This window comes from Tachypleus tridentatus, chromosome 13 (assembly GCF_004210375.1).
Source record: "Tachypleus tridentatus isolate NWPU-2018 chromosome 13, ASM421037v1, whole genome shotgun sequence".
Lineage (NCBI taxonomy): Eukaryota > Metazoa > Arthropoda > Merostomata > Xiphosura > Limulidae > Tachypleus > Tachypleus tridentatus.
The window spans coordinates 158,922,885-158,946,088 of record NC_134837.1 but is presented as its reverse complement, the minus strand read 5'-3'; the positions used below and the strand labels follow the sequence as shown (position 1 = coordinate 158,946,088).

General features: G+C 34.1%; 1 protein-coding gene and 1 long non-coding RNA gene across 6 annotated transcripts in view; one reads left to right on the top strand and one right to left on the bottom strand.

Annotated features, from left to right (window-relative positions):
* LOC143241127 (uncharacterized) overlaps positions 1-23,204 on the bottom strand; it is a 27,608-nt gene extending 4,404 nt beyond the window's left edge. Inside the window, exons 1-4 of one of the 2 annotated variants that reach the window (XR_013022191.1) lie at positions 23,140-23,204; positions 20,634-20,750; positions 19,478-19,571; positions 5,809-6,058 (exon numbers count right to left, since the gene is read on the bottom strand). This is a non-coding gene — a long non-coding RNA (uncharacterized LOC143241127). Of the gene's footprint in view, positions 1-5,808; positions 6,059-19,477; positions 19,572-20,633; positions 20,751-23,139 lie in introns of those variants that run through there. The other variant, XR_013022190.1, reaches the window with a different exon arrangement.
* The window catches only part of LOC143241126 (uncharacterized), a 51,468-nt gene continuing 28,920 nt past the window's right edge, over positions 657-23,204 (top strand). The window contains exons 1-2 of one of the 4 annotated variants that reach the window (XM_076484727.1): positions 657-797; positions 22,806-22,971. In XM_076484727.1, the coding sequence (XP_076340842.1) occupies positions 22,840-22,971 (132 nt within the window). In that variant the 5' untranslated portion in view covers positions 657-797; positions 22,806-22,839. Of the gene's footprint in view, positions 798-19,556; positions 19,947-20,721; positions 20,937-22,392; positions 22,619-22,805; positions 22,972-23,204 lie in introns of those variants that run through there. The other 3 variants (XM_076484725.1, XM_076484726.1, XM_076484728.1) reach the window with 3 other exon arrangements.

Below are 23,204 nucleotides of genomic sequence, written 5' to 3'. Positions count from 1 at the left end.
TTGATGAAAGAATTGTATATCACAAAAACAGTGTACAGAAACACTTTACATGTGGGAAAAGGAAGTTGCTATCATAATGAATAAAGCAGAGTGTTTTTCAATGATTGACACAAATAAATTAAGAGTATGTTGTTAATCTTAAAGTGGTAAAAACTTTGGAACAGTCAGGTTTTATGCACAAGTGGGCTGGGTTCTTTACAGTAGGTGTTTGTTGCTTCCTGGCAATAAAGTTTAACAATGAACAAAAAACAACATTGCTCACTTGTTTAAAAACAATGTATTAAAACAAATAAAACACTGTTTGTTACACTGTTGGTTTGGTTATCACACTTGTGTCCAAATATTTAAAGAATCCTTTTATATCAAAGTCCACATAAGCTGGTTTGGTTACTTTATAACACAATTCACAAGACAAATTGTTTCTTCTCTATTCTGTTATTACAAGTCAATCTTACATAATTTCACTCTCAGGTCCCTACTATAACTTTATGGTTAAACTCCCTGTCTTGCAGCCTAGCTATGTATCTAACTTATTCTAATTACATTTTATATGAGTGTTTACAGCCAGACAGAGGCCTTGAATGTTGTACAGGCTTCAAGATATTATGATGCAACAGAACTCAATCAAAACAACAAGAAAAAACTCAGGAGTTTCTAATAACATGATGCAATAATATAAGCACCAGTCCACAAGAGTTGAACTACACTGTGTGTTTCACATGCAGTTACGTGAAGAAGTTTTTTTTTTTTTGTAGTTAAAGCACAAAGCTTCTCAATGGTCTATCTGACTACCACAGGTATGCTGCCATTTATATTTATATCTCCTGTCATTTACCTCTGTAGTATCCTTGTTAGCTTACTAAATATTTTGCATGTATGGGCAGCAATTCTTTACAGTTAGTGTCTGTGACTTATTGGTAAAAATTTCAACAACACACAAACAGCACATAGCCCTCTTATTTTAAAATAACATATTCAAAATAAGTCAAATGTATGATGTACAAAAAATTCTGTACACTTTTGGTTTCACACCTGGATTCAGAATTTTAAATAATTGTCTCTTTGTCATCAAAGTCTACCCATGCAGGTTCAATTATTCTAGAACAACCTTTGATAAAACAAATTATTCTCTTCTACTCTGTTATTACAATACAGCAATGATACATTCACTTGCATTACCCTGTGGGTTACTACAGTTGTATACAGAGCTTTAAATAGTTATCTTTTTATGTTATAAGTCCATACAGGCTGGTTCAATTACTTTAGAACCCAACCAACAAGACAAATTATTTTCCTTTATCTTTGTTACTATAAGAGAAGCTGTAAAAGTCACCTTACAGCTGATGCACACAGAGTCTAACTTCAATTTTGATTACACTAAATTACTTATTTTACTTAACAAAGCCTAGTACTTTTTACAATCTACAAGACGTTATGATGTATCAATACTTTCTTAAAGCAACGAAAAAGGGCAGAAGGTTCAAGTTAGGTGATGTCAATTCACAACAAATGAATTATGTAACCAATTTTTCATAAACAGTTACATCAGCAAAGTTTCCATAATTATCTCTTCCTGAAATAGGTTAATTTATTGCTCACATAATAAAAACTAAATAATGCTCTCATATTAAACCTAAAAGAACAGTTATGTGTATATAACATCCAGTGTTATCCAGGATTTAGGATAGTTATTGAAAGATTAGTGACCACATCAGAGTCATGGTCCTTGTTTTCTGAGCCCCATGTGGTTACATAAGGCACTGTGAATGAGTTACATTGCATGGTTACCATTCAACAATAAACTAACATAGTTTGAATGGAGGTGGCCTTTCTTGGTTATGTACAGGAGTAATGTAAATACTATATGATTTCTACTCATTTTAGAGTTTGGGTGGCTTTTTAATCTAGATATTGACTAGATTTAAAGACCTTCACTGAATAAGATACTGTATCTATCAGATATTGGATAATAGCTACTTGATCATTGTCAGCCAGGATAGTCATTAATCTGAATAATCATAAATTAAAAACAAGTAGCATTCCTGGCTTTCCAAGCCATCAAGTGATACATACTGTGTAATATATGCACAGCATTTGTATGCTTTCCACTTAATCACACACTTAAGACAGTTGATTAGTTGAAAAAACTTATTAAAAGGTAAAGACCCTTACTTTCCAAGCTATTAAATAGTATTCAGGGATATTGTATGTATTACTCAATCATCAACAACTAAGACAGTTATGTGTCTGACAGGATATCACAACCCTTGACTTCCAAAGCTCCTTAGTGAAATACCATGCACACATTACATTGTATGGTCACTACTCAAACAACAGATGATAGGACAGCTGGTGTGAATAGATGCAATACCTGAATATCTTTTATTATTGGATAAACAGAATACAATAACTAAATTTAAAACACATCATGAAGTTATCCTGGCCTCATCGGTTACACCACCTATCACTGACGATGCCGGGTTAACCTTACAAAATACGATAACCATGCATATTATGTGTTGTTTATCCAATAATAAGCAGCCTTTACATATACCTGTTTTATCTGTTTAATATAATGCTTAGTACAGGAACAATTTGTACATCTGAAAATGATAACTAGGACATTAAATCCACAAACAACGTTTAATACACAATTAAAATATTTATTTAAACTGATAAATGGTTATAAAATTCACTGTGTCCACACTGAAACATGCAGAGTGATTTTAAATAAAGATTTTAATTGTTCACTAATGAACTTAATATTTTTAATATGTATTAAAGTTCCTTGAATTATAATTAAGAGTTTAAACACTCAGCTAAAAGGGATTTGAGGGATTTCTGAGCTAACAGGTGCCATTTCACAGTGTGATGTGAGCTCTATATTTGTATCTTTACCAATTGGTTTAGTGCAAAAGTTTGGACACTGATTTGTTTGACAACAAATTGATTGAAAAAATGTTTCAACCTTAGCATTCTGAGCTACTAAAAGAATTTTTTGATTCAAAACATCATTTGAAATTTCGAGAGATTCACACTCATAATTTATCTGAATGGTGAGAACTCTGCAGAACGTGCTGCCCTGTACTTGTTACATTTTTTTCTCTACTAAATTTGGAAGTAAGCTAGATGTACAGTCTATGAAGGGATTGTATTTCCACTGATTTTATTGAAGTGCAGTAATAAAAACATGAGTTTTAATCCTGGCTAATTAGACTTTTAGCTAAGATGTTTTAATTCAACAAATTTTTAGAATGTTTATTTATTTTGTGAACCCTGAAATGAGTCCCTAAATGACACTTTTATCATTCCCTAGCATACCTTCAAAAGGTAACCAGAGGTGAACTGTTATAAACTAATAGAGTACGTGACAAGTGTAATGGTGGTATACACATTATATTATATGCATGTGAATAAATATGTGTTGTCCCACAGGTGGTAACTGATCTGAAAAGTATTGTTGGAAAGTGTAGTGTACCTATTATTTTCATTAATATGCTAGTACAGAAATGTTTGAATTTCAATATTGAAATATTCATCAGATAGTGAATTTTCATGGGAAGGATAAGAATGGCAAAGATTCAACGTTTTGGCTGAGGGAGAAAAAAACAGTTTCAAGTGGCATTTTAGAGAACACAGTTTTAACTGTTGTTTCTCATGAAAAATAGTGCTGAAGATATTTCAGTTGGTTTGAGTTAAAATATTCATGACTGAGTGAAATTAACCTTAGTAAATGAAATCCAGAAATGGTGACTAAGTTACCACAATAAATCTTTACCCTTGATTCAACTAGTTTTGTTTGGTTATGATAGGAATATTTCAGCCATGCAAACTGTAATGTTTTCAGTAACTGAACATTTTTATTGGGGATTTACTTAACATTTTTACAACAAGATATTACAGCATATGAATGCTGGCTGTAAATGTGTTATGAGGACGTGAAAATATTAGGCTGTTGCATAAGGATTTGTTTATTTGAAATTAAGCAGAAAACTACGCAATGGGCTATCTGTGCTCTGTCCATCACAGGTATCGAAACCCGGTTTCTAGCAGTGTGAGTCTGCAGACTTATCTCTAAGCCACTGGGAGGGGGTGTTACATATGTGAAAATTTCAATCTCAATTTTTAATAGCTGAAAAAGAAGCGTTATAGTAAATTTGTCAGAATAATACAGTATATTGTCTAGTTCATTACAAGCTCACTTTATTTCAGGAACTAACTAATATTTATATTGATTTTTGTCACCATTGAGAAAATTGATATTCGTGTAATTTTCTTGTACGAGTTCAAGCTTGGTTACAAATTGGCGACAGCAGCTCGTAATATGAAATATGCATTTGGTGATGGCATAGCTAATAAGTGCGCAGCACAGCGTTGGTTTGGGAGATTTTGAGCTGGTGATAGAATTCTTCAAAATAAGCCTCGGGGTAGCCGAAGTGTATTGAAACTAAATAATATTATTTTGATTAAATAAATTAAAAAGCAAAAAGTTTGTTTGTTTGTTTTGGAATTTCGCACAAAGCTACTCGAGGGCTATCTGTGCTAGCCGTCCCTAATTTAACAGTGTAAGACTAGAGGGAAGGCAGCTAGTCATCACCACCCACCGCCAACTCTTGGGCTACTCTTTTACCAACGAAAAGTGGGATTGACCGTCATATTATAACGCCCCCACGGCTGGGAGGGCGAGCATGTTTGGCGCGACTGGGGCGCGAACCCGCGACCCTCAGATTACGAAGCGCACGCCTTAACGCGCTAGGCCATGCCCGGCCGAAAAGCAAAAAGATGCGCTTGTTTCACATTTTCCTTTAAAAATCCGACATTTCATATGCGACAGTCTGATAATATCTGTATGATGACAATTCCACAATTTGTGTCAAAAACCAGGACGATCTTTAAATTAAAGAAAATCTCTAAAAACAAGAAGTGACAGTGTTGCCGACTGTGTATCTAACTTTCTCAAATTCAACAAAATCAGACCTACAAATTCTATATAGCTAATGAATGTATATACATATATATATACTGTGTAAATCGTTTCCCTGTTTATATGGGTGAATATGTTATGAACGTTACATCCTCACATATAATTTACAATATTATTTTCTTTAATTGGTCCCTTGCAATAGAATATCCCAAGAATATTTAAAACTTTCAGATGAAGAAAGTATATTTAATTTAAAATATAGAAAAGGAGACAAAAACGTATTCTAAAGACGGCTAATTTGGGTATTAAAACGTTAATTAAAATAAAGTACAGAACGACCTTTTAATACCATATCAGCTATCTTTAGAATACATTTTTACCTCAAGTGGGTTTATCGGCATCATAAAGAAAATGAGACATTTTTAATTTAATAAAAAAAATGATGAAAATGTGATTTAAATTTTAAAAATATTACTTGTTTTCACTTTTAAAAAATCGTGACTTTTATTGCGTCCCATTTTGTTTCGAATACTGTGATTTAATTAACACAATTTAACAAGTTTAGGTATATGCTAATTTGATTTCCTTTTCTCCCACCTTTCGCTCCCTTTTCCGAGTTAGGGTTATCAAGGAAATCGAACAAAAATCCTGAAAAATCACATTAAACTGAAATTCAAATAATTTTCTAGAAATTACTAAAACTTATGTATAAAACAGGATATTTTAGAATTTATATTTTCAACATTTTAAATTTACTTTCTTCATGTTCTGTCAATATATACAGAACAATGTTTAGGTATTTTACGATGAATTACTGAGAGAATAAGTTTTATTATTCAAAGAGGACTATTTTGTGATTTCATTTTTTTTATTAATTCGTAAATATTTCAGTTTAAATTATAGAATCACAAACGTGAGTTTTTACACATGTGACAACAAGGAGTTCAATATTCATTCAATGCTGTCCTACCTTATTCTTCAACCTAATAATACTATTTCCACATCTATCTTACAAAAAGTCATCACAAATTGTTCACCCCCATAGGTCAGCGGTAAGTTTTCGAGCTTATAATGCTCAAATCAATGGTTCGATTCCTCATTGTGTAGTAAGCATAGAGAGCTCATTGTGAAGATCTGAGTTGAAAAGAAAAGATATAACCTCTTAGACTCCTACAAAGTTTCAGGGCATCTAACGATCTAAAGTGCAATGCATTCCAGTAGCTAATCTTTCTATTAGAATTTTTTCCCTAAAATCATGACTTACACCATCTTTCTGAGCCTTGAAATTGTGTCTCACTGCAGCTATCACTTCTACAGTTTAACGCAAAAATATCATATGTATTAATATTTCAATAATTATGTTATCAACAAATCAGCAAAAGTATATTTAAGAAAAAGGTATAGCTACCAATCAAAATACAAAACACTATACTCTATCTTCCTTAAATATTTTTCACTGATTAAAACTGACTTTCCTGATTTCAGTTTGAAAACATTTACGATCTTTATTAAATAATAAAATCTTACAAGAGTATACCAATACTACTAATTTCTCTTACTTCTGTGCAGCTTCTCACTTGTTTACTATTCCAAAGTAAAAGTTTAAGTTCTTTAAAAGTTGTTACAAAAATCAATACCTTAAACAATATGGAAATTCGCTGATGTCTGACAAGAAAGCTCAAAGTTCCTTTAAAATACAATATGAGGACTGAAAAGCTATCAAATTTTTAGCTGGCCTTTAATCTAGCTTTGTAACTGTATGTTGGGTTGGGAACAAGAGAACAAGTCAAATTTGCAAGGAAACAATCAGTAGTAGTTACTATTACTGAGAGCTCTTATCATAAGGGATTCTGGAAAGAGACCATGAAAGTCTGATGAAACATGCTCAAAGTAATAATGTTATCTCTATCAAAGCATAGATGGCACTGCTGTCAACAGTCATAGTGGAAAACAAGAATAAAAGCCCCCTTCAGACATTTTAAAACTTGCATATTATGGCAGTGCCGCTAGAGAAAACGGATACAAGATCAAAACTTGGTCATTGAGACTTAGATAAAACTTTTGTTTGCCTCCCACCCCTTCAAAGGAATTTAAATTCAACTTTCTAATCGGGATTTCTACTAAATAGCCTCGTTATAACCATCATTTAGCGTGTGACTTAACGGCACTCCCCTTTCTTTGTACAAAATAGGAGTCCATATTTTTGTGTTAGTGTTATATATTCTGGTTGTTATATTATAAAAAGACTTGACTTCGATAGTGGATCACCTCATATTTCCTCTCTCCCCCCACCGCTCCATTTCACAAACTTTGGGTGAAAATACCCCCCTTTTTTCCCAGCTTTGGAGTGGTTCAAAAACATTTTCTCGAGGAAATCAGGACATGGAATGTTTTACCCAAGGAGGTGTAGCACACAGGCATGACCGAAAAGACTGATGCGTTTTACACACATTACGCGTTAATGTAGGCTAAGTAGCCAAAGTTGTGTACCCCACCCTTAAATGTTCGGAGCTGGGATAAGTTATCCGGCTGCTCACACCCCCTGGTGAAGTACTTTGTGTGTTCATACAGGAATAAATTTAATGTAGCCTTTGTGAGAAATAAGCCCAAACTTGTTTTTAAGCTTAGTTATGAGGTATTTACATGTAAAATGATATGTATTTATGGTAAAATATGGTACTGACTGGATATCAATCATTGCCATAGTTAACAGGCTTTACGATCATCTGATGTTAATAATTAAGTATTCTATTAATTAAATTCAAATTACTAGTCTGCTGATGTCTTCGAGAAGATATTGAGAAAAGCAATATGGTGGCAATATAAAAAAGGTGGATTTAGTCTTGATTGCTCTTGTTCGAAAGGCTAGGGTGTTGATACGGATCTCAGATACATGCTCTCATTTTTACCCTTGGGAACATTATAATATGACGGTCAATACCACTATTCGTTTGTAGAAAAGTAGCCCAATAGTTGGGGTGATGGGTTGTGATGACTTCTAGTCTTTCACTGGTAAATTAAGTACAGTTGGAACAGGCAACCCTCGTGTGATTTTGCGCGAAATTCAAATCAAAGAAACAGAGAAATTACACAGGTCATTTGACTCAAACATAAAAGTACTGAGAAAAAAAGATTAATGAGACCCACCATTGATTAAAACTACTAAATTCAACTGGTTCAGCATGCTAAGTCACGGAGGCATGATACAAATAAGTCATATGATCCATTATTGTTTCACCTAGGATTTTTTTTAGTGCAGTTGCTTGTTGTAAGGAAAATTGCTGCGTCGAGTGGTAATGGTTCATCGCAAACAACAGACTAGTCACGATCTTCATAAAGGAAGTCGTTCAAAAGGCAGAATGTGACCTGAAACATCGTTCTTATATATACTGGAATTAACCAACTTTATTTGTTTCGACAGTTGAAATTTTTTTAGGGATTTAGTAGAGACAAAACCGTCACTTAATTTACCACATATTCAGAGGAATCATTAAGTGCTAAAAAGGTTCGGGGCTCAGGGTCCATAGACGAGGCAGATTTTTCGGCATTTTTTTTATGATATCAGTCATTTTTAACTATTTCGAGTTTTAAAAACACCGAATGGGGACTCACGGCTCTGTCAAATACAATCTGAGGGCGTGCTCCGTGTGCCAGTGTCTATCAACGCCTCTGCACGTACTAAATCCTCATATAAAAAAAAAAAAAAACTGCGACAAACACATTATGAATTCTACAAGCTGATTTACACAGCTGAAGAATGTTATCACTATTGGTCCAGAATAAATTATGAAACTTGGTAGCTTACTTGTATAAGACATTTGTGAAACTTGGAAGCTTACTTGTATACGACATTTGTGAAACTTGGTAGCTTACTTGTATAAGACATTTGTGAAACTTGGTAGCTTACTTGTATAAAACATTTCCCCTGCAGGTATCAATTTCTTATTTTAAAAAATTCTAATGTCATATGAATTTGAGGCCCGGCATGGCCAGATGGTTGGGACGCTCAACTCATAATCCGAGAGCGAATCCCCTTTACACTGAACATGCTCGCCTTTTAAATCGTGGGAACGTTATAATTTACGGTCAATCCCACTCTTGGTTGGTAAAAGGGTAGCTCAAGAGTGGGCGGTGGGTGGCAATGATTAGGGACGGATATCGCAGATAGCCCTTGTGTAGTTTGCGCGAAATTCAGAACAAACAAATAGGAATTTGAATATCTACATTTTAATTATAGTATAATAAAAACTGGTAAAATTTTCTTTCTGATAGCTCAAAGTTTACTGTACTGCTTATGTTGACTTCTGCCATAAAGTTCTTAAATGGTATGAACGCTAAATCTACCACCTATTACCTCAGCCATCGAAGGTGGACGAAGGTTATGTTTTTACACCTGTGTGTGTTTGTTGGGAAGACTTCTCGAAAACGATCGAATACTTTTGATCAAAATATGGTCAGAAAATTAAAATTAGGGATGGCGTCAGATAGTATGTTTGTAATTAAGCACAAAGCGACGCAATAAGATATGTATGTTCTACCCACGTCAGGTATCGAAACTTGGTTTCTAGCAAGATAAGTTCGTATCCGCAGATGTGTTGCTGTGCCATTATGGGGTGACTACAGATAACCTCAGTTGCTTTGATATAAATACAGGGTGTTCGGAAAGTCACTGTGCACTTATATATTTCTTAACAGACATGTTTCAATATAGAATACAGGATCAGTTGCTGGCTTGAAATAGACTGAATAAAATATGGTTACAAAACTGCACAGTGACTTTCCGAACACCCTGTATAATAAACAAAAACCAACATGTTTACACGCTCACAAAGACATATATAGTAAAGAGTGAGAAATAAGTTAATACTGCTTCAATACAACCGTTTAAAATGCATTATCACATAAGGATTTTGCGTACAAAAGTAGCTTATATACATAGCAGCTTAGCACAACATTTTACCTACGTAATACAAAAATTTCATTTAAATCCTTAAAGGCCCGGCATGGCCAAGCGTGTTAAGGCGTTCGACTCGTAATCCGAGGGTCGTGGGTTCGAATCTCGCTCGCACCAAACATGTCCGCCCTTTCAGCCTTGGGGGCGTTATAATGTGATGGTCAATCCCACTATTCGTTGGTAAAAGAGTAGCCCAAGAGTTGGCGGTGATGACTAGCTGTCTTCCCTCTAGTCTTACACTGCTAAATTAGGGACGGCTAGCGCAGATAGGCCTCGAGTAGCTTTGCGCGAAATTCAAAAAAACAAAACAAAAGCAAACCGTCCAGGAGATGGGTACTCCACCTAGTAGTCAATAATAAAATAAGATTATGTACCGTAGCTTGTTCACATCGCTAAATTACTGAATTATACAATAAACATTTATCAATTCTCTATATCATGATAATAAAATTATAGCACTAGAAGAGTAACATTTAGGGGTTTTACGTTGCAAACCTTAACACTGTATGATGCAGGAAGTAATTAATCATTTATTTGGATGTAAGGGCTCATAACCTTAATAAAAATAATTGGGTCATGAATAATAGTCTTTGTATTATTCATACAAAAAACTGAAACTTTGTGTTTTGCATTATAAAACCCTCATAAGTACCGTTGAGCTACCCGAGGACCATAACATAGATAAAATTTAGCTTTGTTGATTGATCGTGTATGTGCACTATCCTTTCTTGCCACATGTGATTTGCTTCTATGCAAACTTATTATGATTGTGACTAATTTTACAGCATAATTATCTCTACCATCGAAGATGGACAAATGTTATGTTTTCACCCCTGTCTACGTGTGTATTTGTCTGAAGGATTTCTTGGAAAAGACTGACTGTATTTGAACGAAAGTTGGTATACATTTGGACTATAAACCATTTCATAAGCGTTTAGGTTTTGAAAGATCAAGGTTTTAAAAAGTCAAGGTCACGAAGATAGAAACCTCTGTATGTTAACATGGTGACCGACTTTTCACACTATTTTTTGCTCTATAACTCAGCCAAAAATTGATGGACCTTGATGAAACTTGGTGGACATATATAGAATATCATTCGTCATTGTTGTTCCAAAAATGATCTGTGTCCTTGGTAACGATGAACATGGAGACACATTTTTACACATTTTGAGAGCAGAAAATGTTCAATGCTGCTGAGCAATGGTATGCGCTCTACTGAGTGTCACTTTACTTTTAAGTTAATGCATTAAGCAAATGTTTATATTTAGTATAAGAAAACCTTCGGTAGAAGCACTATTGACTTTTTTTCTCATTATTGGTTAGAAATATATGTGCACGAGCTTCAACAAAGTCAAACACTAACCCAATGGACTAAGCTTTTATGATGTATCATCGATCAAATGTTCATACATGTAAAGCAAGGTAGTGTTAAAAATTCATTAGCAATCAATAGTCTTCAAATTCCTTGTGATTTCTTTGATATAAGAACTTAGTGAGGTATCCAAGAATGCCCAAAGGGAAGGAAGTCCAAATAAGATGTTCAGATCATTTTGACTTCGAAACATCCAAATACTAATAGCGTGCGACTAAGTAGAGGTTTTAAAGGACCTTTTAAAATAACTGTTTCAGTAAATTAGGAAAATACAGTGACATAGCCACATCTTCCACTCGTGGGGGGGTGAGTCAGAAAATTTAGGAGCCAAAAAATTACAAAGCTGAAATTTATTTAAATATTAAATAAAATGGTCATTAAAACGAATCAAGTTAACTGTAATGGTGTTTTTAGAAGTTTTATTTATTTTATTAAATGATACACAACTAGTGTATTGTATATAAAAGCTAAAAGTAATATATGATCAATATGCCTAGATTTTTCGGGGATGCCGGGCCCCCTTGACTACGCTTCTTGAAAATACATAACCTTAAACTCTTGAAAGACAAATTGTCTGTCTGAAAAATTAAAACTTGAGGCTAATATTTAAGAATATACTTTGCACATATATATAGGCCTACTTTTGTCAAAGTAAAAAGCGATATAGGGAGTTTCGGACAATGACGAGAATTCTGCTGGTTACACTACTGAAACTCATTGTGTATTATTAAAACAGAATGCAATAACGTTTAATAATTTCAGATTTTACTTGCAATAAAAAATTACTTCTAATTAAATAATGTTTTCTGAAGGCAAATTGGTTTGGAGCACAGGTTGGCCTTGTGGTAAAGCTTTGAATTTCGTAGTTGGCGAACTGCTTTCGATTTCATGTAATACCATAAAAAATTCCCCGCATTTTAAAATGTGAATGCATTACAAAAGGGCAGCCAATTATTTGACATAGATTTTGTGTGGTATAGTGTTGCTGATTGGCTACATTCTCTTTGGTCAACAGTTCAAAATTAGGAAAGGCGACAGATAGCCTCAGTTGCTATGATTTAAATATAATAAACAAATAATAACATGTTTACACGCCCACAAAGACATATATTACATATATGTCAGAGAGTAAGGACCAAGTTAATATTGTCTCAGTAAAGCATTTTAAATACATTAATATATTACTGTTTTCACGTAGACAAATAACTTATTATTGTGAAGGATTTACTATTACATATCTTTTTTAATATCGATGTTTGTTAAGTTAAATTTATGTTCAGAAATGTACATAACTTATACTGTTAAACCTGTATTGCGAAATTCCCGCCTATCTATCTATTAAAGTTGTACGAGATTCTCGAGTGTAACAAATCAACAATATACGTGTGTATGTAAATATCGGTATTGTTGTGAAGGCTGAAATCACTAAATGTAATAAACATTACTGTAAATTGTGTTATTGTTTATATATCAAAATATATTTGCATGAAAAAAAAATATGTGTGTTTCAATCTTAGCAAGTATTATAAATTAGATACATATCAACATTTATTTAACTCCTAATTCCAAATTACCACTTAACTCATTTCAAGGCTCTTCGAACTTATATAGGTTACGTAATATTATATACACGTCAGCTTAGTAAACACCAAATTTTGCTAACGTATTACAAAAAATTCAGTTAAAATACTAAATATACTCTTCAAACCAAGAAACGTAAAAAGGATAATTTTGTTATTTTAAAGAGAAATATATGTAATAACGTTACTAGCTCAGAGTATGTGATGTTACACGTGTTAAGGCACTGATTGTCAGACCAAAATGACAATAAAAGTTGTGCACTTTGAAAACAGAGGAAAACATCGGATTTTTCGCCAAAACCCATTCCTGTCCAATAAATTTGTTTGAGAGATCTGCATATTCTGCAAGTGCAACATGTGCAAAATCCCTATAAAAGTGATGGGTTCTCGGTTTCCATAGCTCAGTATTAAGCCATCGACATGCAATACAGTTACGCCAAGACTGACTGCAGCACAACGCAACAACGCCATTGGTCGCTTGGAAGCAGGCGAATCTTGATCAGATGTTGCCAGAGCTGTGAATGTCCACTCAAGCACCATCACAAGGCTATGGAATCGTCACCAACAACGTGGATCGACTCGTGACCGTCCACGATCTGGCAGACCTCGTGTGACCACTCCCGCACAAGATCGCTACATCCGGTTACGTCACCTTCGGGATAGGACCACCACTACGACGTCTACTGCCTCAAACATACCAGGGCTGCGTAGGATTTCCGATCAGACCGTATGCAACCGTCGACGAGATTCTTAGGCCCCATGTGCAACCCATCATGGTGAACGTCAACGACGTTTTTCAACATGACAACGCCCGTCCTCACACAGCCCGACTCACCACTGTCTTCTTGAGATACCACAACATCAACGTTCTTCCCTGGCCCTTCAGATCACCAGATTTAAACCCCATCGAACATCTTTGGGACGAGTTGGACCGACGTCTACGACGGCGACAACCTCAACCGCAGACTCTACCTCAGCTTGCAGCGGCTCTGCAGGCTGAGTGGACAGCCACTCCATAGGATGTGATTCGTCATCTCATCGCTTCCATGGGCAGGAGATGCCAAGCAGTTATTGATGCTCACGGGGGGCATACTCGTTATTGACGTTGAGTGACGTTAACCTTCACCTAGTGAGCGTGGACTTCGCGTTTCCAGACTTTGGATGTTCAGCAGTGAATGTGCAAAGTTTCACACATGTCAAATGGAACTACCCGGAATAAACTTGTTAACAACTTGTCTCATATTTTGCCTTTTGCGTTTCTTTTTTTGAAGAGTATATAAATGTATTTGGAAAAAGTACAACCTCAATCCACCCTACCCTATAATTTCCGGTCACTTGACAAGATAGATACGCTTTCAACTTTAATTACCCACACACATTTTTTTCTGATGCGTTTGTTAAATGTTTGATATTTGTTAAGTTTTAATAACCACTTTTTATAAGTTAAAAAGTAAGAAACATAACTTCGTAGTATAAGTTATACAGTAAGTGACGAAACATTCTCGTGTTTGATGTCTTAGAAATTATTAAATCAACATTTTAAAAATAGCACGAAATAAATTATTCTGATATCTGAGGGCACAGTTGGCTTTATTCCAAAAGTTTCAAACGAATCTCAAATCATCACATTTTGTTTTGCATAACTACCCCTAGCGCGTAAGGCGTGCGACTCGTAATCTGAGGGTCGCGGGTTCGCGCCCGCGTCGCGCTAAACATGCTCGCCCTCCCAGCCGTGGGGGTGTATAATGTGACGGTCAATCCCACTATTCGTTGGTAAAAGAGTAGCCCAAGAGTTGGCGGTGGATGGTGATGACTAGCTGCCTTCCCTCTAGTCTTACACTGCTAAATTAGGGACGGCTAGCACAGATAGCCCTCGAGTAGCTTTGTGCGAAATTCCCAAACAAACAAACAAAGCATAACTACCAATTCTACCTTGTTTCCCACATGCAGTGTATTATCTACTTTACTTACTCAGTAAGAGTGAGCTGTATTTGAATATTTCATGAACTGCAACTGCTTGGAGACTAGTATCTGACAACGTTGTGGTTTTTAAAGTAGGACTCGTTAAAATTGAAACAGTGTATTAAGACATGCAAAAAAATTCAAACAAAAATAGAATTTACTTCCTATTATAATAATAATATTTATATTCGTGTAGTAATTTTTAATTTTATCATTTCCTTGGTTCTACCAATCTAGATAAAGTGTTAAGACATTAGTAATTATTACTAAAACACCTTTTTATTACGATTCAAACAACTGATACATTCTTCTTTTATCATACAAAAGGCCCATCTTCCGGTTTTACCTCACGATCTCGGAATAACTAGATGGACGCCAGTTCTTTACACTTCTTCAGGTTATAGTTTCTGAACGATAGGGTTAATTCGCTAGTGCTTGTCTATAAAGCATTCATTGAGCTATTACACCTAATGACAGACGGATACGTTTTTTTAAAATAACGAATTTGTCAACCAGTCTTTTATGTTTTCGAAATGTAATGAAAAATGTTAGATTTAAATGTACTAAGTCATAAAAGTTCTTGTTTCAGCAAATATTATTCATGAACTAACTAAACTGTGGGCCTGAGGTCCACATTTTCAAGACCATTATAATGCAGATCTAAAACTTGAACTACTATTTTCCGCTTCTTCAGTTTGATGACCATTACCGCTAAAATTTAAATTTAATATTTTAATCAAGTTACGAGAGATAACTAGTTTGCCTACTTATTTGCGTGCTCTAATATAAATCAACGTCAGACTCGAAGCACGCTTTCCAAGAAATCCCGTGAAAGTGTTTTCGCGAAATAAGTGTTCCTTTATGCAAATTTCGAATAGAGATTATTGATTCGTTTCGTATCATTCAGTAGTTGGTACGACCAGTGGTTTAGGTAGAGTTATATTACATATGCACACTGAATCTTATTTTTTAAATTGAAGTTTTTATATTAATAGAAAATCGAAATTAATTTAGGAATATTTAGTTCACAATTTTATTTCTAGCACGTGAATAAAATTCACCCTTTAAAATACCAAATTGTTTTAATGCCGCTCACTATAATGAGGAATCATATTAGTAGTTATGGCTAGAGAATACGGCTGTTTGACGTCACATGCAATTTTGTTGCGAAAGGCTCTTGATACCATAACGAAAAAAAAGCCAGGTGACGTCACATCTGTCAATATGGCTCCTTTCTGTAGACGCAATAGTATTGGATAACGTAACATCCATAAGAAAATAACGGCTTTCAAGGGGCACAACCATATTGAATGGTATTATTCATAATTACCCTCTGGCTATGTTGAATCAGTGCATTTTTATCATAGTTGTAGGTCCTGTTTTTAATATTTTAAGACACGTTTTGTAGTGTTTAACATAGGGGGTTTTGACATGAAGTATTAGCTACGCCTAAAATTTTCCTGAGTGTCTAAATTTGACAAAAGTGTGATTATTTTGCGAAAATAAAATAGAATTTAAACTAAACTTTAAGGTGATGACAGAGATCAGAAATACGATGAAGATATCAAAACAGTAGAAAAGAGAACAACCAGAAGGTTTGTTTGTTATCAAAAACAAGACTACAATGGGCTATCTGTGCTCTGCTCACCACTGAGATTTAGAAGTGTGAGCCCTCAGGCTTATCACTGAGTCACATGTGGGCCAAACAGAAGGAGAAAATTAGTTTGTTTTGAATTTCGCGCAAAGCTACACCAGGGCTATCTGCGCTAGCCGTCCCTAATTTAGCAGTGTAAGACTAGAGGGAAGGCAGCTAGTCATCACCACCCACCGCCAACTCTTGGGCTACTATTTTACCAATAAATAGTGGGATTGATTGTTACATTATAACGCCACCACGGCTGAAAGGGCGAGCATGTTTGGTGTGACGGGGATTCGAACCTTTGACCCTCAGATTACGAGTCAAGTGCCTTAAAAACCTGGCCATGCCGGGCCAAAGGAGAAAATAGTTTTAAAAAAGTTAAAAAAAATGTAAGGAAAATCGAAATAAGATCCAGATGAAAAAAACAGAAACTTGAAAATGAGAACAAAAAAAAAAGATAGAAAATTATAGGAAGACCAAGAAGGAAAGTTAAAAAGATAATAAGGTAAGAGAAAGGAATTTAAGAGAGAAGTTAAAAGAAAGGGATAAAATATTTATAAATGCATTTAGAATTAAAGACGAATTTGATGAAGATTGAAGAAGCCACTGGAAATGTAGAGAAGGATTACAACAACAAGGTTGAAAAAGTACAAAGGAATTACAATAACTAAATCAAATAGTATAAATAACCTATGAATTACACAAAGACTGTAATGACCAAACTGAATAATTACAAAGGCATGTCACGAAATTACCAAAAAACATCAATTAATAACAAAGGAAAATAAAAATGAACATTGATTCCATAATAAAACACGTGAAAACTAAACTATCAAATGCAATGACCAAACCAAACACACACACATCTTTATGCACCAATGCAAGAATTCCATCCTCAAACATCTTTAAATACGAAATATGGAATAAGAGGACCATTTGGTCTACACTTGCTGCTAGTGCTGTGTCATCTGTGAACATAGGACCTTCCTGGATTTCTTCAGCTATATTATTATATCATTAGTTTACAAAATCTCTCGATTAACAAACCAAACTGCGGGTTGGTTTTTATTTGTGTAACGATTATCTGGCTGCTGAGTCAAGAGACAAAAACAAGAGAAATAATTGTGGGAACATCCTCTTCTACAGACACAAAAAGATTTAGTACAGTACATCATAAGTCTACAAGTTACATTATTCAATCAGCAGCTTGCATACAGTGTTGTTCCATTTCAAGTTGACTTATTCCGGCTTACCCGTTTGCAGAGATTACTTTCCCAGTCAGTGTATTAGAAGTGCATATAGAAACGCGAACATGTCAGCTCTAGGACATGTTTACGGCTCCTCTCTTTGTTACTTACTCGATGGTAGAGTAGCCACGAATGTTAATAGTTTGGAGGAGTACAGGACCTTTTTGTGTTATCGTTGCAAATTCGCAAAATTGTCTTTTCTTTTTTCAACTACTTCCTCCAAATCGAAAAATAGGTGATATTAATTATTCAAAATCTTGACCGAATTTGTTTTCTGAAACATCTTCTTGCACAAGTCTAATTGCACGCAGCGTTAAATTCGTCAAAGATATTGCATTACTAAATTATACATGTAGTTGTAGTGTAGTTTTCATGTAGGGATGCCAACAACTCTTGATGAAACACGCGCACTGTTGGTTCATAATAATAATAAACGCAGAAAACTGTTACATACTTTCATATACGAAAACGACTAGTGTTCTATGACCAAATGTTAAATCCTGTCTCCTGTTTGCAAAGCCCTCCAATGGCACAGCAGCATGTCTTCAGCCTTACAGCACTAAAAACTGAATTTCGATACCCTTGGTAGGCAGAGCACAGATAGCCCATTAGTAGCTTTGTGCTTAATTACAAACACATTCTTTGTAAACTGTGGAATACACATTTGGCACTATAAGCAAAAAGTAGAAAATTCATTAAAATCATATATGTTTTTCCCGTGAATGTTTAGTTGCTAAAATTTCTCGATATTAAAAACCCTTTCCTCGATTTCACCAAAATAAGGGGTATTTTTGCTCCAAGACTCATTGATATGATTAAGTTTTTTTTAAATTTCCTATGCGCTTGTTTCGTAAAACGCTAGACAATGGGCTAATTACTGTACCTACTACGGGTATCGAGGCTTGATTTTTAGCATCATAAAATCTGAAAGCACGCGTTGCTGCCTACTTTTCTAGGAGTAACAAACGCGTTACGTACTTGTGAGATCTGCTCAGCACGTCCCTCGCTTGTACAACAGTAAACCTACGGATTTACAACGCTTAAACCAGGGGTCCAATTCCCTTCGGTGGACTCACCACCGAAAAACACACCACTCAACACAAATGTGATTAACTATACGATGATACGACATGCAAATTTGTGAGTTATCTGTTTATACCTGAAAACATATTTCTGCACTAATTATTGAAGGGTGAAATTAATATTTATTTTAGCTACGGTAGATATGAGAAAGTCAGAGAGAGTTCCCCAGACAATTGGGTAAACTCGCTCATTTTTTATGCACAATACCTAGAAATTCTTAACAGCAGTTATTAGGTTTCCTGCAATATTGATTTTTTTTTCTTTTACTTTATTGTGTGTTTCATATATCATCAGTTTCTATAACTATGAAAATCATAGGTCTACAAATAAATTAGTGTATAAATATTTTAAAAAAAAAACGTCTACATTGGTAATTCAGTGATAGATTTATGATCAAATACAAATATTCTAGCCATAACCGGTAGCTTTCAGCAATAAAGTTAACAAAATGTACATTGCTTCACACTTATATCGATTGATATCATCGTATCAAGTAATATTAGCCTCCTACGAGCAAAACGCACTAGTTTTATTATAAAGAATATACGATAGTATTTTATATTTTCTATGTTTAAGGCTTAGAATGAAAAGGTACTCATTATTTAGAATTTGAAATAACTTAAACTTTCATAAGCTTATTAAATAATTCTCAAATAATTATTTATGTTTCATTTTATCAAATATTTTCCAACATTTATTTTAAAAGTAAAACATACTTGAGTTCCACACATGATCCGACTACTTCCTAGGCTTTCCCGCGCGTTCTTGACGAGACAGCTGATCAGCCGTCATTTGTGTTGCTACGCGAAACTAATTAGTACAAAATGAAAATATGATGTATTCGCGTTATATTCATTATATCTTGATAGATTATGCTATTATAACTTAAAGTCTTAAGAACTTTATAATTAATTATTTCTGATTGCAAACTTAGCTTTATTACAAAAGCGTAAGAATAATACATCAGCAAAAGAAAGCGTTATGTTTTCCCGCCAAACAGTGTCGTTTAGAGAATGGAGTAGGTTGTTTTCGTATTTTCTTGTAGTGATTTATAGGTTAAAAATAGTGAACTTCATTCTGAAACTTAAACTTAAAGATGGCGTCATATAATCGAAATAATGCGAAGAGAAGAATATTTAACGAACTACCAAAACAACAACAAGAAGTTTTAGAAAGTTTGGACAGGTAAGTTACTTGTTACAATGTTAAATAGAACAAACCACATTGAGAAAGAGGCGTGTGTGATAGTGATACCGGTAGTTAAATTGCCGTGTTGGAAAGTTGTACCTAACATAGTATGACGTAACATCTCTAACTAACTTGTATTTTTGTATTCTTACTGTTCAATGTTTTAGGCGTATTAAGTTATTTTGTGTATTTATTAATAGTATCAATATACTTCTATTAAACCTAATTAGTGTTGCTTTTATAATATTAATATTAGTAACATTAAGTATTAACTTGTCTCTGTACTACTATCTTGAAATAATTTCATTCAATTAGTTATGCTGGTTAGGACCAAATTCATTAAAAAAAGGATAATATTAATAAAGTAATATCTAAATAACTGGGCAGTAAATTAACTTAATAATTAAGTTAATTGATTTTGTAGTTTAGACTGGAATGAAAATAAATACGCTGGAACTCATAACTAGGTGAAGTTTGCTTTGAATTTATTAACCTCGATGTCGTTAATTTACACTAAGCTTTTTGTTTAAAAGTTAAAACACTGCGGTTGTCAGAATCTCATTGCATTCTTTTGCAAACTAAGAATATTTTTATTAACTTCTATTCTTTTTATTTCAACTATGGTTATTTTCGTTATAAGTATAAAAAATAACACGGCAACAAAACCCCTCTCTTACTACCTACATTTAATTCATTTGACAGTTGTATGTGTCAACATAGGGAGGAAGAGGTTCTCGATGTTACCTGGCTTCCAGATCCTACGTCCCGATCTAGCAAACCTCGTGTGTCAACCTAGATGACCTATAGGAACAATTTAAATACATAATTACTGGGTGTATGTTTTAGCAAAAAACAACAACAGAAAAGTTGAATATATAGCAGTCGTTCAAGTGGTTTTCATTTTAATGGGAAATTCCAAATATTGTGGGCAGAAAGGAAGAAAAAATAGTAGAGGCAGGGTGAAATAACAGATGTAAAAGTGATGATGTATGTTTCGCAAAAGTTTGGGAAAAATTATATTAGGTTGAGGAATAATTCGTGAGCATATTTAAATAATTTCATTCAAACATTACATGCAAGACTATACAATACTTCAATGCATGAACACATTACACCCAAAACATTTATTATGATACTTTATTTCATGTAATACCTAGGTATATAGTATGCATTGTTTTAAACGAAATTGCAAGAAACTAAATGCGAAAAGCAGATGGTGTCGAAAATGCTCGATTTTGTCCACTTGAGATTCCATTTAATTAGCTGAAAATGAAAGCAAAAATTAAAGACATATGAAAATCAAACACACCATCTATTAGAGCAAAAAATTATCTACCAAATGACATGAAATATTTTGCGAAAGCGTTTCATTTATGAATATATTTTTAACTTGAAAAACGCTCACGAATTATTCCTCAACCCAATAGTTAACTGTAAAGTAGAATAGTTAAGTTTTATTTTTGAACGGGAACAAAAATCACTGATTTTTACTTTTAAACTGTTTAATTAATCAAGTTTATTGTGCATGGTAATTTAAGAAAAATCCATAATATATAATCAATTTGTATGGAATTCGTATATTAAGCATGAGTTAATTTGCAATATTTTTTTCGAATAATAGAGCTTACTTGTTATAGGACATATTTTAATCTGTGTTAAGAGTTTAGTGATCATCTCATCGTTTTTAGTTCGTACTTTATAGGCACCATTTATGTTAATAACAATCGTTACACATGACAAGGTGTTGCTAATTGTAATGTTGATTTGATATTTTGGAATGTTAACATCTGCACGACTTTTATTTTCAAGTAAATAACTCAATATTTTTAAACGACCTTTTTTATAACACAACCACCACGCGTCTACTGGGAAAAGGATCGACCTACTCATTGTTGTACTACAACTTTGAAGACTTAACGCTGTCCTATCGGGGAACACTTAGCTGTTTTTTTTTTTAGTACGTATATGTTCGAGCACCATTCGTTTGATGTGTAACATTAATTTTCAATCATTTCATTTTATTTCATCTTAAAGTACGGTTTGTAATGACTGTTCAGCGGCACTAGAAAAAATGCTACTCTGTATTGTTCTTTTGTAAATATAAGATATAAAGAACTGTCGTAAAATTGTTTTTTAATATTACAAACAAAATAATATTAAATAGTCCCCGTTAACAGTTGTAGGCTATTTTATTGGTGTGTACTATTACTCTGTAACTTACAGATACGTCGAGTTAGCATTTTGAACGGACCGTCACTATAAGTCACGTGCTTGTGAAGCATCCCACTCGTCTTATTGCACTTGTGTATATATATATATATATATATACACACACACACACACACACACACACACATATACGCCGTCAGAGTAGATGTATAAGAGACCTAATATTTGGCACAATGCCAATTTCATGAGCTTCAGGGGGAATTTCATTAGTTTACAGTCTGGTGTCTAGTATCTAGCACCTGGAAACACATACAATGGGACAGACTGAACTAAAACAAATTGCAGCGATCAGTGACACATAGAGCAAAAATTACAAGACAGTTTCTCACATTTTTAAGGATGCATAATTCTTCAAAGAGCTATTACAGTATTTTATTTCTCTAAAACTAAATTTTAAATGAAGTTTAAAATCGTCAAATGCATAATTTCTCTTAATAAAGGTATCTTAAAATTCTGTTCTCGTATCACGTAAGCCTTTACTGTTAGAAAATAAACCATTACTTATTGATGTTTCACGTCAATTATTTCGTAATGCAGCTCGTTCATTTGGTTATAATAAACTTAACAGTTGAAATAGAAGAATCAAACAATACTTTAAGTAATTCCCATGTTTTATGTTTTTGGTAGTCTTAGAAATAGGACAGTTTCGTCCAAGTCGGAAATGGAACAAGAAAAAAGGATTCGCCGAGAAATTGCCAACAGTAATGAAAGACGTCGAATGCAGAGTATAAACGCGGGTTTTCAGTCCCTTCGTGCTTTGTTACCACATCGCGAGGGAGAAAAGCTCAGTAAGGTAATACAAAAGCAAATGTTTGCGTAATATTTAACTGCATGTACCTGATGGAAATCACATATGTATATCAAATAATGACATTATTCAAAACATGGTATGTATTTTAATCTATTAAAAAAACACATAAGAAAAGTATTGCTCTATAAATTCATCTGCGATATAACTCACCCCAATAGATAGCGATGGAAGCTGTTGCGTACCTGCCACTTCCCTCTAGTTTATCAGGTCGAGAT